Here is a 14,301-nt window from a genome sequence, read left to right as displayed (position 1 = left end):
ATCACGACGCGCGCCACGTGAAGTCAATTTCCTAATATGGGTCCGGGATTAGTACTGCGCAATAGCAGAAATCAGGCCAGGTGAAAGGGACAAGCAACCGCGCGTAATATGCGACGCGTGGCTGACTGGTAAGAAACAACCCTTCAGAAATAATGCAGGAAACAGAATATTTCAAGTTCACAGGCACAGGCAAAAGAACAAGAAAAAGTTGAAATTGTGACTCTAGGTAAGAGGAAAAGAGAAATTTTCAAGCTGTGGTTGTCATGCCTGTTTCTAAAGCCCAACCCTGCAACACTTGCAACGGCAATATCATCATTATCTCATAATAAATTCTCCTTCATCTATATAATACTATGTCAGATTGAGTATTTTGGCACACATATCATTCAATTAAATAGTACCGCAGTCTACACTGAAGTTTCTGACTATAGTACTAGCAGTAGTATTTATCCTATAAGTGTTGATTGTAAAGAACGTATCTGTTTATAATGCAAAGCAATAAAAAGCACAAAGTACAATCCTAGATATTAGAACCTTGGAAAATTGAAAGCAAGCCAGATCATGTTTGAACAGGAATGCAATGCACACTGCAAAAGAACCGAGAAATTCACAAAGCAATGCAATGCTGCAAATTAGAAAATTAGAGATCCTCGAAACAAGAGAGAAGGTGTCCATAGAGCAAATCAGCAATATGGAGGGCTTCCCCAGATGTGAAGCACTTTCCAATGTGAAAAGCATGGGACCGCATGCTATCCAGATCGATAGCAACAGTCGATTTGTCCAAAAATGACATTAAATAGAGAGTTCTGCTCCGTAGACCCAATTCCAGTCACCATCGGGCTCTTGTCTAGATAACTAGGTATCATGATAGGCCTCGACCGCCCAAGACTAGAGCATGCTATGGCTAGTACCTGGTAGTGAATGCAGGTGTATACTCGTATATACCCTGACTGTCTCGACCCATGGACCTGGACCTGGACCCGGACCCACTTAGCCGCCTCCGCATTCCGTCATGCCGCATTCGATCTCCTCCCTCCTCCTCCATCCTCCATTCCTGCTTCTCCTCTTTTCTTTCTTTTGCTTCTCTTCTGCTGTCTACTTCAAGTTTACTCCATCTACTACGTTCTGATTAACAATACCCTTCTCTTCACTTCCCTCAGCATACACCGCCATCGCCATAATGGGTGGGGAGGCTCCGCACATCGCCCCCACAGCTTCCAACTCGCTTCCCCGCTTAGCTGAACGCCCGGTCGGCCAGCGGATCACCAAGATCTACACGGACCGTCTCAAGCAATTCACAGCGACCGGCCAGTATGAAGGCCAGAACCTCGTCTCCAAGTACAACGAGGCCGTCAACTCCGATCCAGACCATGTCAAACTCTCTGTTTACTCCGTCCCCGACCAGGAGCGCCCGCCCTTCAAGGAGGCAATCTCACACGAATTCACTCCCACCCACATTGGTGCCTCATTTGGTCCCAGCTGGTCTACCCATTGGATTCGTATTCTATTGACTGTTCCCGAGGATATGCGTCAGAAAGAGCGACTCGAGTTCCACTGGGATGCCAATAACGAAGGATTGATCTGGTCCGAGGACGGTCATCCCCTGCAGGGCTTGACGGGTGGCGGCGATCGGATTGAATGGATTATCCCCGATGAATGGCGTGATGGGAAAGCACATACATTCTACATCGAAATGGCATGCAACGGCATGTTCGGCAACGCCCCCGGAGGAGATACCATCCAGCCGCCAAGACCCGATAAGCACTACACTCTCAGCAAGGCCCAGATTACCGCTGTCAATCTGGCAGCTCGTGCTCTGTTCTATGATTTCTGGATCATTGGAGATGCGGCTCGCGAATTTCCCGGCGACTCGTGGGAGGCTCATGAAGCCAATATGGTTGGCAACGCCATGATCGATGCTTTCATTGCCGGTGATGGAAGCAATGACTCCATTCATAAAGCCCGGAAGATTGCGCAGAAGTACATTGGCGATAAGGTCGACTCCTCCGATGTTTACGCCCCGGATACTGCACCATTTGTCTACGCTATTGGCCATTGTCATATCGATACCTGTTGGCTCTGGCCCTGGGCGGAGACTAAGCGGAAGGTCGCGCGATCGTGGTCAAATCAATGTGACCTGATGGATAGGTATCCGGAGCATCGATTTGCCTGCTCCCAGGCTCAACAGTTCAAGTGGCTCAAACAATACTACCCATCGGTCTTCGATCGCGTCAAGCGCTGGGTGCGAAAGGGTCATTTCCAGCCGATCGGTGGTAGCTGGGTCGAGCACGACACAAATATGCCCAGCGGCGAGTCTCTTGTCCGTCAATTCCTTTATGGACAGCGATTTTTCGAAAGTCATTTCGGCAAGCGATCAACAACATTCTGGCTGCCCGATACTTTCGGCTACTCAACTCAAATTCCTCAAATTTGTCGCCTTGCTGGTATGAGCCGATTCTTCACTCAGAAGCTGAGCTGGAATAACATCAACAATTTTCCTCACACTACGTTCCAATGGGTCGCCCTTGATGGCAGTCAAGTACTCTGCCATATGGCTCCCGCAGAGACCTACACTGCGGAAGCTCACTTTGGCGATTTGAAGCGCAGTGTCACGCAGCACAAGTCGATGGACAAAGACAAGTCTTCGCTCCTTGTCTTCGGAAAGGGTGACGGTGGTGGTGGACCTACTTTTGGACATCTCGAAAAGCTGCGCCGGGCCCGTGGTCTAAGCGACAAGGTCGGAACACTCCCACGCGTGAAAATGGGTGATTCTGTCGATGACTTCTTCGACAGGTTGGAAGCCAATGCTACTAGTGGCACTGAATTTGCGACGTGGTATGGCGAACTCTACTTTGAGCTTCATCGGGGTACCTATACAACCCAGGCCAACAACAAACGCAATAACCGCAAATCCGAATTCTTGCTGCGGGAGATCGAGTTTCTCGCAACCCTCGCCACTGTTCACGGCTCGAAGAAGGACTACAGCTACCCGAAAAAGCAGATTGATGATATGTGGGAGGGCGTTCTTCTCTGCCAGTTCCATGATTGCTTGCCTGGAAGCTCTATCGAGATGTGCTATGACGATTCGGATAAGCTGTATGCTGAGATTTTCGAGACCGGCACCAAGTTGCGCAAAGACGCTCTTGCGGCGTTGGGAATTACTGGTCAGAACAGCAAGGATCTCGTTGCCCTTAACACTCTTCCCTGGCCTCGCACCGAGGTTGTCAAGATCCCCGAGACCATGACATCCTCGAACGCATCCAAGTATGCTCTTGTGAATGGATCCACCGGGGTAGTCCAATGCAGGCCAGTCGATTTCAAGACCACAGCATCGGTCACTGTCTCTGAGATTAATCCAGGTATCTTCCGCCTGGCAAACGGCAAACTCAGGGTCGATGTTCAAGATGGCGTGATACTTTCGCTTTACGATGTTGAGGCGGAGAGAGAAGTGGTCGCAAAGGGTGGCAAGGCTGGTCAGCTCGTTATTTTTGACGACAAGCCTCTTTACTGGCAGGCCTGGGATGTCGAAGTCTTCCATCTTGAATCCCGAAAAGAACTTTCCTCAGGCAAGACATCCATTGTGGACAGTGATCCTCACCGCGTCAGTGTTGTCACAGAGACCAAGATCAGCGAGAACAGCTGGATCAAGACAACAATCAGTCTCTCGGCCGCTGTTTCCTCCGAGCCATCATACGTGGAGTTCGAGAGCGAAGTTGAATGGCAGGAGACAATGAAGTTCCTCAAGGTCGAGTTCCCAGTCGACATCACCAATACAGAAGCCTCCTACGAGACCCAGTATGGTATCGTCCGACGCCCTACTCATTACAATACAAGGTATGATTGTCACCTGTGCAATAGTTTGTTTTTAATCATGATACTAATTTATTCTAGCTGGGACATGGCCAAATTTGAAGTCTGCTGCCACAAATGGGCCGACCTCTCCGAGAACGGCTACGGCGTCTCCGTCCTAAACGATTCAAAGTACGGCTTCGCAACCTGCGGCAACCTAATGCGTCTCTCACTCCTGCGCGCCCCCAAAGCCCCCGACGCTCATGCCGACATGGGACGCCACCGCATCCGCTACGCTATTCTCCCCCATGCCGGAGCTCTCGATTCTCGAACCGTTCGGGCCGGATACAACTTCAACCAACCACTCATTGTCGAGCAAGCCAGCTCTAATCTCTCGGCCTGCAATGCTGCGTTCAAGGCTGTCTCAGTGCGAGGGTCACCGGCTCTTATCCTCGATGCTGTCAAGCGCGGTGAGGATGACGAGGATGTTTCGACCAGTGAGCTCCCTTCGCGTGAGGGGAGGAGCATTATTGTTCGCATTTATGAATCTCTTGGTGGTAAGGCGCGTGGTTCTATCCATTCTGGTTTGGCTGTCAAGCGTGTCTGGAAGTGCAATGTTCTTGAGGATGATGAGGAGGAGCTGGAGGTTCAGAAGGCGGATGGTGGGTCTGCTGTTTCTATTGAGCTGAGGGCGTTCGAGGTCGCTACTTTCCGACTGCAGCTATGATTTTCAACGTTTTGTATGTTTCAATTCATTCTGAGATCCTTTGAGTTGTTTTCATGAGCCACTGTCATTACATGCCCAGACATAACACGCTTTACTAGAAATAGTACTACTACTAGTATCAGTCCCTAGTAGTTAGCTCCAGAGTCTTACTCGGAAATATATTACTGTCTTACAACTTGAACTTGAACTTGAACTGTTTAAATATCGATCATAATGGATAACCACAAATTCAAGTTACTAGTATCACTATGAAAATCACTGGCAGGATGTCACCTCAACCCGCCAGATACTACTACTTGAATGCTGTCCAAATTTGGAACCTTGGAAGCCGACCTCGGGACACGCCCGGAGACCGCTCGGCCCCGGCCCGAGGAGATAGAGCCAGCTTTAAATTGAACCACCACGCTAGTAGTTGACATATTAGAATCGAGTCAGACTCTTTTAGAAATCATAAATAGAAACTCGAAAAAAAGATCCAATATCACCCTCCACATTAATATACAAGATCATGAGAAAGTGATACCCGACGCCAAAGCTCTATTCAACACATGAACTCCAAAAACCTTGAAAGCAACACCATAGACCAGCAAACTCCACCCATAGAACGATATGAAATGCAATATTGGCCCATTTTTAAAAACCCGATAAATCAGACAACCCTTCTAATCCCGCCCATAGCTAACCTTCAACCGTTTCGCGGGCTTATCCTCGTCAGACTCCTCGGTCTGATTCTTCCCCTTCGTATTCTTCGAACCTCCGGAGGATTTCTTCTTATTCTTCGACGAGCCGCTGCTGACGTTCTTCACGCCTGACGCAGAGGCAGTGTCCCCGTTACTCTTATTGGAGGGTGCATTGGGACCGGGTGTGGACGTTGGGGTTGCGGCGTGCGAGGGGGTTGTTTGGACAGATGATGGGCCGGGTGAGTCCTATTCCGATGCGCACAGTTAGTATCCATTTCATTTAGATCCGGGAGGCATCCTCATTGCGATCCGGATACGCCTCTCCTCTCAATAACGTACCACCATGTAACTGGCCGAGCTCCGGGAGAAAACCCGGTCGGACTCTGTGACTTGTGCTTTGCGACGTCCACCTGCGCCGGATCCTAGACTCAGACCTGATGCCCCGAGACTGGAACCACTTGCAGAGCCTTTGATATAATTGTCGAATCCTTTGATGATATTCCCGGCTGTGGTTTCTTCTAAGTATGATTGCTCGAAACGGAAGATTTGGTCTTCGAGTTGGGACTGGGGAATCGTTTAGTTAGCATGAGTCGCTTTCTCTCTTCCCGATTGAAAGTACAATCCGGCCGCAGCAACGTGTTCAATTCGACTTCGCAGCTTTTAATTGCAGACACCAAAGGCTTTGTCATTGAGAACGGCGCGTGCGATCGGCGGACTTCGTCACTCACCATGCTCTTATCCATCAAGCGCTTCTTGCTGATTGTATCCCGGAGATCTCGACGCAGTTTCTCATAGTATGGAAGTCCGCGACTATTGGCATTTTGGTCTGTCGGCGCATTCGGGGCCCCTGTGGTTGCGCCGTTGGCCGGTGTCGCGGGCGCGTTGGTTGTGGGTGCCGCTGCCTGGGCAGGGGCAGCCTCGGTCATGATGTGTGTTCGAGTGTGTATAGCTGTAGGTATGATTGAATTCGCATAGGAATAGGGTCGGGATATGTGGTGGGAGGTCGTAGAATAATGGTGGTTCGCAGGTCGGATGCAGCAATTGCGGGATTCCGTGAAGGTCGCGATGAGCTTATCGAGGCTGTTTGGCTTGTTTGCACTCTCCAGTGGTGTCACCTCGTCGGTGTTTACTACTTCATCGCTCATCTGACTGCTTCCCTTCGGTCACTTTTCGCTTCTTAACTCGATCTTCCGATTCTTTCGTCTTCGATTTACGACTTTCTCATCCCGACAAGCTCCCATTCAAGATGGATCACTCGATGCATGCTATGCACGATATGGACCACGGGCACAGCGGCCATGGCGATATGGACATGGGAGATCAGTGCAGCATGAACGTAAGTCCCTTCTGTATCGTGGTGATATTTACTCGTCATGGCTAACCTTGTTCCGCTCAGATGATTTTCACCTGGTCGTCGAAAAACCTCTGCATCATCTTCCGCCAGTGGCGCATCACCGGCCCCCTCTCCCTCCTCTTCTCGCTCATCCTTATCGTCCTCCTCACGGCTGGCTACGAGGGTGTACGACATGTTACCCGCAAATACGAAGCTGCCCATAATCAGCGCTTGAATGCCTTTGTCGCAACGACCAGTTCATCAGGTAGGTTTCCCTTCTGTCTTCTCCTCTCTGTTCTCAACCCCTCTTATCCCCCTCTCGAGCGGACAATATTGGGGGATATGCGGCCATGGCGACGGCGCGGGTGATGGTGATGGTGATGCGAGACGGCTTGACGGATGATCTTGGAAGGTGGTGATGTTTACACATTAGCCCCTCCCCTCTACTTCTGGAGTCTTGGTTCAAGCTCTCATCTTTCTTCGCTTTGCAGACAATGGCATCCCCCGGCCCGTCACCGCTGACCTCCCGACCGATGCGTTTCAACCCGTTACTGGCGAAGGCTCACCACTGCTTGTAGGACGGGATAATAGAGCTGCTGTTGCTCGGCGGGGAAAGTTTACTCTGGCTGCGTTGTATGCCATTCAGGTGTTCTACAGTTTCTTCATTATGTGAGTGTCGCTACGGTGTTTTCAGATATAAGGACTCCTACTAATGCCTTCATAGGCTTCTGTTCATGACCTATAACGGTTCCGTCATGCTGGCTGTCGCTGTGGGTGCATTCGTTGGTTATTTGGCTTTCGCCGATGGGACCTCTGCACAGAAGACTGTGGCTTGCCATTAATCACTATCCACCCATTCCCTCTAACCGTTTGTAGTAATTTCATAGCTTGAGCGAATATATATCGCTCATATTCTACTATTAATATACTTTATATCTAATATCTGTGTCCTTTGCATGCAATCAAGAGGTCCGAATCTCCGCCTCCATTATGTTGCTTGGCTTCATTGCGTCATATGCATTGTGTTTGTAGATGCGCTGGAATATAGTAGGAAATAGAAACAAAAACACCTCTTAAACCGGGCATGGTTCATATGCAGTCGCCGACAATTTTATGCGGTATATCATTCATGGTACTTCGGCATCGCTGTCGTCTCCGAATCCAAAGCTGAAGCCTCCTTCAGCACTTTCGCTTTCAGCCTCACCTTCTACTTTCCCATGGACAATCTCCTCCCACTTGCGCTTCTTGCCCTCTGCCTTCCGTTGCAGCTCCTCGAGCGCCTCTTCAATGAGCTCGGGATACGACTCACGCATGCCGCTAACGAATGTTTCGTAAGGGTTGGCAACGTTCTTTCTGAAACCGGAGACTTGGTCGGCCTTGTTAGACATGAAATCCAATGCTGCTCCAAGATGCGCCCGGGGGATAAAGTTTTGCGTGATAGCGATTGACGGTTCCAGATTTACCACCAGGTGCCACCAGCCCGATGGAACATGTAAAATCTCACCCTCGCCACAAATACCTTCCATACAGCCTGCCGTTCGCCGAGCCTCGGCGTGGAAGTTCAAGAGCCACTCGGCAATGCTGAGTGGCGAAGTGACCTCGCTCATGTCATCCGATACGTACACACCAGGAGGCGGGGGTCGCTTGTCGCCGGAAGGGAACATGATCCAATATTTTGGTCCGCGGAGGACGGCATTCCATGCGCTTGTAGCGTTGGGGTCTTTATGGAATTTGCTACCCGATCGCTCGGGTCCGACAATCAGCCACTGGTGATCGGGCCGGTCGCTGCCCACGACTGAGAAAAGATCCTCGGCGAAGCAGGCTGGTGGCCAGTAGGAGGCGTTGGGGGTTGTCTCGGGAGCACCCACTGCCAGCCCCATCTTGGAAACGAAGCCACGATCAAATAGATACAGAGGGCTCTCGTCCGAGTTATCGGCCATGTAATCACCGTATGTCCGCAAGGGCCAATCGACAGCCTCAGCGCGGAATGTGCCTTGGCCATAACGGCCTAATAAGGTGCCGACCGTCCAGTCTTTGTAGACGGGCCAAGACTTGACGGGTTCGGTCAAGACGAATGGAGTGTCGGCCCATTTCTCATGGAATTCTTCTGGTGAGAGGTCGGCAAGACGTGGAATTTGATTGCGCAGAGGAATCTTTGTCACATAGGGATCCAATGTGATATGTGCGCAGCTGAAAGGTTGGTAGAGTGCATCGGAATAAAGATGGGAACAGTCAACCACGGGCACCTTTGTTGCGGGTAAATTGAGGTAAGTAGATCTCCAGGTACCCCTCCATGTAAAGTTATCTGGATGTGACCTGTAATATTATAGAGTTAGCAAGGGTTTCTTCAGAACTCGTGGTGAAGCAGTCACTACTTGAGCCGCATCCATCTGGCTCCGCTCTGGCCCCCACGGGTGTATACTTCCGCGGCTAGACCTCTCTCGTACATGAACTTGAACATAAAAAAAACTTGAAAGCAAGAGTAGGAATAGTGGGAAGATAATCTTACTCAACGAAAAGAGCCTTCCAAATTTCTTCTGCCCGGGTGAATGCATAAAAGGCCTTGCATGTACGCCCAAGACGTAGTAAACTGTGGCCATCCAGACCTTCCAATAGTATCAAGATCAATTCATCTGGAAGTAGCTGGAATGATCCGATAGCATCACGCAAACTCCATGTTGCTAGTAATGCATTTCCACTAGGTTTGACACCCAATGGATGAGATGGGATAGCCTCCTCGTGATCTTGGTGATCTCCATCTTGGGCTGGTGGATAATGTGGTAGCGTTGTGATGTCAGGCATTGTTCCCGCCACTTCTGGTTTAGGGCTTCAAGATTTTTTTTTCTTTGGGAGGGGGGGATTTTTCTGCCGGTCCGAGCACACCCCCAACAGCCACAAGCACAACCGAAGTGAAAAGTGATTAGTGAGAGTAAAAGTAGATAAAAGAATGTCGTCCGAAGTAAAAAGAGCAACTGCGATGTTCGATGTTCCTGTATCACCCCCAGGGAAGGAGCGATGGACAATCCGTGATTGCTTCCTCGCTTGGAGGTGTGAACCACAAAGGGAAGGCGGTAGGGGGTGACCCGCCCACCCACCTGCTGAAAAAAAAAAGAGCGTCGTAGCAAATGGCGGCGCCGGTTGACGATTTTTTCTTTCCCTCTTGCAACCCCTGTGTCTCCATACACATCACCCACCACCACATTCACTTCCCACCTAGTATTCAACGTGCTCTTCACCTTTGAAGAGCCCTTGATACTAGTACCTTTCACGCAGCGAACTTCTACCCAACGGGTAACGTTCGCTTAAAACTCACCCCACCAGGTCACAGCGACAAGTCGTCTGTGATCATCCACCTCTACCGCCATCATGTCGAACGACAAGGGTCTTGAGGATCTTCCTGAGGGTATGTCAATATCCCGTCTCGCATAATCTCGACTTTTGAACGTGTGGAATACCCTGTCGCGCTGGCCTGGTGCCTCGCGACTTTTGGGTGGCGATGTCAAAGGGGGATTGAAGAAAATTGAGATAAGGACTAGAACTGACAAAACTTGCGCTCTTACAGGACTGATCGAGTCTAACTACGATGAGATCACCGACTCCTTCGACTCCATGGACCTGAAGCCCGAGCTGCTTCGCGGTATGTGATATTTCTGGCACCTTTTCTCGCCCATGGCGGGGTATGCAGAAAATTCCTAACTATCGACCCCAGGTGTCTACGCCTACGGTTTCGAGCGTCCCTCCGCTATCCAGCAGCGCGCCATCATGCCCATCATCAAGGGTGAGTTTTATCCCTTCTTCAACCTCTTTTCTCTTCTGTGAGACTTTCAACACCAGTGCCTAACATTGGGAAATTCAGGCAACGATGTCATCGCTCAGGCTCAGTCCGGTACCGGAAAGACTGCCACTTTCTCCATCTCCGCTCTGCAGAAGATCGACCCCAACCTGAAGGCTTGCCAGGCTCTGATCCTTGCCCCCACCCGTGAGTTGGCCCAGCAGATCCAGAAGGTCGTTGTTGCCATTGGTGACTTCATGACCCTTGATTGCCACGCCTGTATCGGTGGTACCAACGTCCGTGAGGATATGACCGCTCTCCGTGAGGGACCCCAGGTCGTTGTCGGTACCCCCGGCCGTGTCCAGGACATGATCCAGCGTCGCGTCCTCCGCACCGACCACATGAAGCTCTTCATCCTCGACGAGGCTGATGAGATGCTGTCCGTAAGTTTGGAGCGAATTCCATTTGATATCCCCAATTTTTCTGAGCTTTCGACTGATTCCTTTTCTAGCGTGGTTTCACCGAGCAAATCTACGACATCTTCCAGCTCCTTCCCCAGTCTACCCAGGTTACCCTGCTCTCCGCCACCATGCCCCAGGACGTCCTTGAGGTCACCACCAAGTTCATGCGTGACCCCGTCCGTATCCTGGTCAAGAAGCAGGAGCTTACCCTTGAGGGTATCAAGCAGTTCTACATCGCCGTTGAGAAGGAGGAGTGGAAGCTCGACACCCTGTCCGATCTCTACGAGACCGTCACCATCACCCAGGCCGTTATCTTCTGCAACACCCGCCGCAAGGTCGACTGGCTCACCGACAAGCTCACTGCTCGTGACTTCACTGTCTCTGCCATGCACGGAGATATGGAGCAGGGTCAGCGTGATGTTATCATGAAGGAGTTCCGTTCCGGTTCTTCCCGTGTCCTGATCGCCACTGACCTTCTGGCCCGTGGTATCGATGTCCAGCAGGTTTCCCTGGTCATCAACTACGATCTCCCCGCCAACCGTGAGAACTACATTCACCGTATCGGTCGTGGTGGTCGTTTCGGCCGTAAGGGTGTTGCCATCAACTTCGTCACCGGCGACGATGTTCGCATGCTCCGTGAGATCGAGCAGTTCTACAGCACCCAGGTCGAGGAGATGCCCATGAACGTTGCTGACCTCATCTAAACCCCCCTAACCTTTTTTATGTCTTGATGCGGATTACGATCGCAGAACCTGCGTCAAAAGTGGCTTTCTGTGTTTCCAAACGCATTTCCGCTCGCAGCTGGCCTGATGGGGGTTGGCCAGAGGCCATCCTCTACTGACATCGGGTCACTTGTTATGGTTTCCTATGTCCCTGCACCCACGGAGATGTGACACGTTTCTGCGTTTTTGCTGTCACGGTTTTCCTTTTACTGCATTTTCTCTCCGTTACCTCTGTATCTAGCTCGCTCTGATTGGTTAAGGATGCCCTTATGATACTTAATCGAATAGATCGGGCCAAAATGTTACTTGTTCCTTACGGTGTTGTCCTAGAGTAACCATGAATAGTTTTTTCTGTTTCCAGTTCATTTCCACCAGTTGTGGTTTCCTCGTAGTCTATCCAATTATAGTCTGTGTGATCTTCGCAATACTACTAGCAGCATCACGCAACCTTTCCGTCCGCGGGTATGTTTACCTACCGCGACTTCCATCACCCCTTTCAAATACCCACGCAATTCTTCTTCACTCCAACTCTTCATCCGTCTCTCTACAGAACTCACCTCTTCCAAGGTTGGTTTGATCTCTTGAGCTCTCTTCCAATGTCCATCTAACCAGTCACCTCAGCTACCAATCTCAAAACAACAGACTTGAAGCAACCACTATGTCTCAGGATCCTCCCTCAAAGATGCCCGAGGCGCTTCTCTGGAAGTACGAACTGCAACGCGAGAAACGATCCTTGACAGAGCATATGATTGAAGCAAAACATCAAATCGAGGAAACCGAGGACCTCGTCACTCGGCTTTCACGCTGCCTCAAAGATCTCACAGTTATTGTCGCCTCGGTTGCCACGTCCCTGAATGACCAGACACCCCAGGGTCAACAACGCCTTCGTCTCCTTCAAACCCAGCTCCATGAGATTGTCGATCCCCTATACCAGGATGGAAAAACAATCGTGAATCGAAACGAGTCCTTGCTTGCTGCAATCGCCACGCTCCGAGGCATCCACAACACTCCGAATGTGGTAGATACCACCATCACATCGAGGACACCACCCGGTCTTTCGCGACCAAAGGGATTAGCAAAGCCCAGCACCGATCCGAACAGAGAGCGCCCTGCTTCGTCGCCGCTCACCCAAGCCCTCCTGACAATCTCTCGTTCCCAAACCGACCAAAACCAAACCAAAGAAACCGAGCCCAGCCTCGCCGATAAACACGCCATTGCTCAAATCTTGAGCAGGGAAAGCTTCTCCAAAAGCGTTGAAAAAGTCATTCGCCAAAGAGGTCGCCCAATCGGCGAATACTTCGACGCGGCCCACGACTTTCGGCGCCGGTGGTCGATCTCCATACACGGCAGCGGACCTACAAGTACCAACAACGACTCCTATATTATCGAAACCTTCATAGAGGGTCTTGACAGTGCTCTCTACCAACGACGATTCACCCACTGGCTGCGTCATGAACATTGGACCTGGAACTTTGTCTTTCACTTTGCGCAGATCTTGGTCATGGAGGAGGAGTATATGGCTAAGCAGGAGTATGCGCTGGATCATAAGCTTGAGGATGGGTCTGTGCTGTTTCCGGATGGGGAGAGATCTTATCGGTTTAGCTATCTGCCGCCTATTACTGATGAGGATCTTACTTCGAGTGAGTATGGTGATTTGGATGGATGGCTATGAGGTCTGAGCGTGGGATGGATGGCATGCGCTGCTGGTCTGGGGTTTGAGGGGTCAGGATGCGGCGTGGATATTTCGTGAGGTCATTTCGGGGGGTTGTGCTTAAGGGGTTGAATTTGTACTTATCTTTATCTAGCAGTCCCTGATACCTGCTTCGAGTAGTAAGATGTTTAGAGATCTGCTTTCAATTGTGAGAACCTATTATTATTTTCGAAATCAGGAGCTTTTGCAAGAATTATGGCTAAGAATGCCCATGGACTACGAGTTGCTCTAGGAGAGTAGCTTGTGCGTAAGCGTATGTTCCAACTTGAATTGTCAGTACTCTGTATTTCCTGTCCCTTTTTACTTGGGAAACCTTGGGATAATCTACCAGTCATATCAAAGCCTTCCACTCCTGATCAGACAGCCAGGAGTGCAAACTCCTCAGCCAAGCCATATCATCAATCTCCAGATACCCTGGAGCGCTCCGGGTGGATCTGAAGTGGTCCGAGATGCGGAGGGGAGGTATCATGACCAAGACCAACAACTTGAACCTCTTGGAAAATTCAATTCCGATCCTTTTCTTGGACAAAATCCGAAAGAATATGTCGCGTACCTCTGAAACCGTGGTTGTCTTGATCATCGATTCGCGATATCGGACTGCTCCCATCCACATCGCAGAGCTGGTCAGCACATTCGCTCATTAGGTGGGCTCATGGTCCCGACGCATATGAACCTGGGTAATCACATGACGGCTTGAGATTCAGTTCAAAGTTGGAGCTTGGCATCTATCATGGTAACTGGTAAACAGTAGGTATCTCCATGGCAATCTATCCTCGCCGGAGGTGCTGCTGGCGGCCTTGAGGGTTTGACCACTGTATGAAAAAAACAAAACAAAACGAATATGAATGGGGAATTACATACTAACCACTTTCACACCTTTCAGTATCCGACAGAATACCTAAAACTCGTCAACAACTCTTTCAACCTGGTGGTGCACAGAAACAGTCTCTGGTACAGCTCCTTACATCCACAATTCGACAGCATGGCGTCCGCACGCTTTACACTGGAAGCGGCGTTTTCTGCGCCTCCAATGCTTCCAAGTCCGCTATTCGATTCTTCACGTTCGACACGGGGAGCTAATTGTTTCTGGAGGTAGCAGTGTTACC

At 50.3% G+C, this 14,301-nt stretch overlaps 6 protein-coding genes across 6 annotated transcripts; 4 read left to right on the top strand and 2 right to left on the bottom strand.

The window, feature by feature from the left end:
* Positions 1-1,180: 1,180 nt before the first annotated feature.
* Positions 1,181-4,516, top strand: ams1 (alpha-mannosidase; the record flags this gene model as incomplete). The annotated part of the gene is made up of 2 exons (XM_057271333.1): positions 1,181-3,834; positions 3,892-4,516. 2 exons carry the CDS (start codon positions 1,181-1,183, stop codon positions 4,514-4,516), a joined length of 3,279 nt encoding a protein of 1,092 aa, XP_057115521.1.
* Positions 4,517-5,178: 662 nt separating this feature from the next.
* On the bottom strand, positions 5,179-6,122 carry N7481_012113 (chromatin modification-related protein EAF6/MEAF6; the record flags this gene model as incomplete). Its single annotated transcript, XM_057271332.1, has 3 exons — positions 5,179-5,442; positions 5,536-5,760; positions 5,925-6,122. 3 exons carry the CDS (start codon positions 6,120-6,122, stop codon positions 5,179-5,181), a joined length of 687 nt encoding a protein of 228 aa, XP_057115520.1.
* Positions 6,123-6,442: 320 nt separating this feature from the next.
* Positions 6,443-7,371, top strand: N7481_012112 (low-affinity Cu transporter; the record flags this gene model as incomplete). Its single annotated transcript, XM_057271331.1, has 4 exons — positions 6,443-6,532; positions 6,593-6,794; positions 7,021-7,198; positions 7,254-7,371. 4 exons carry the CDS (start codon positions 6,443-6,445, stop codon positions 7,369-7,371), a joined length of 588 nt encoding a protein of 195 aa, XP_057115519.1.
* Positions 7,372-7,656: 285 nt separating this feature from the next.
* Positions 7,657-9,331, bottom strand: N7481_012111 (putative F-box and JmjC domain protein; the record flags this gene model as incomplete). Its single annotated transcript, XM_057271330.1, has 2 exons — positions 7,657-8,845; positions 9,039-9,331. The coding sequence occupies 2 exons, from the start codon at positions 9,329-9,331 to the stop codon at positions 7,657-7,659; spliced, it is 1,482 nt and encodes a 493-aa protein (XP_057115518.1).
* A 564-nt stretch (positions 9,332-9,895) lies between these two features.
* tif1 (putative eukaryotic translation initiation factor 4) lies at positions 9,896-11,466 on the top strand (the record flags this gene model as incomplete). The annotated part of the gene is made up of 5 exons (XM_057271329.1): positions 9,896-9,932; positions 10,092-10,166; positions 10,239-10,307; positions 10,386-10,744; positions 10,813-11,466. 5 exons carry the CDS (start codon positions 9,896-9,898, stop codon positions 11,464-11,466), a joined length of 1,194 nt encoding a protein of 397 aa, XP_057115517.1.
* Positions 11,467-12,142: 676 nt separating this feature from the next.
* On the top strand, positions 12,143-14,275 carry N7481_012109 (uncharacterized protein; the record flags this gene model as incomplete). Its single annotated transcript, XM_057271328.1, has 2 exons — positions 12,143-13,124; positions 14,079-14,275. The coding sequence occupies 2 exons, from the start codon at positions 12,143-12,145 to the stop codon at positions 14,273-14,275; spliced, it is 1,179 nt and encodes a 392-aa protein (XP_057115516.1).
* Between the last annotated feature and the right edge of the window lie 26 nt (positions 14,276-14,301).

The sequence above is a fragment of the Penicillium waksmanii genome, assembly GCF_028829765.1.
Source record: "Penicillium waksmanii strain IBT 27052 chromosome Unknown utg000010l:1.0-3698451.0:1.0-3701458.0, whole genome shotgun sequence".
Taxonomy (NCBI): domain Eukaryota; kingdom Fungi; phylum Ascomycota; class Eurotiomycetes; order Eurotiales; family Aspergillaceae; genus Penicillium; species Penicillium waksmanii.
The sequence above is the reverse complement of the archived record's forward strand: the minus strand, read 5'-3'. Positions and strand labels throughout refer to the sequence as shown.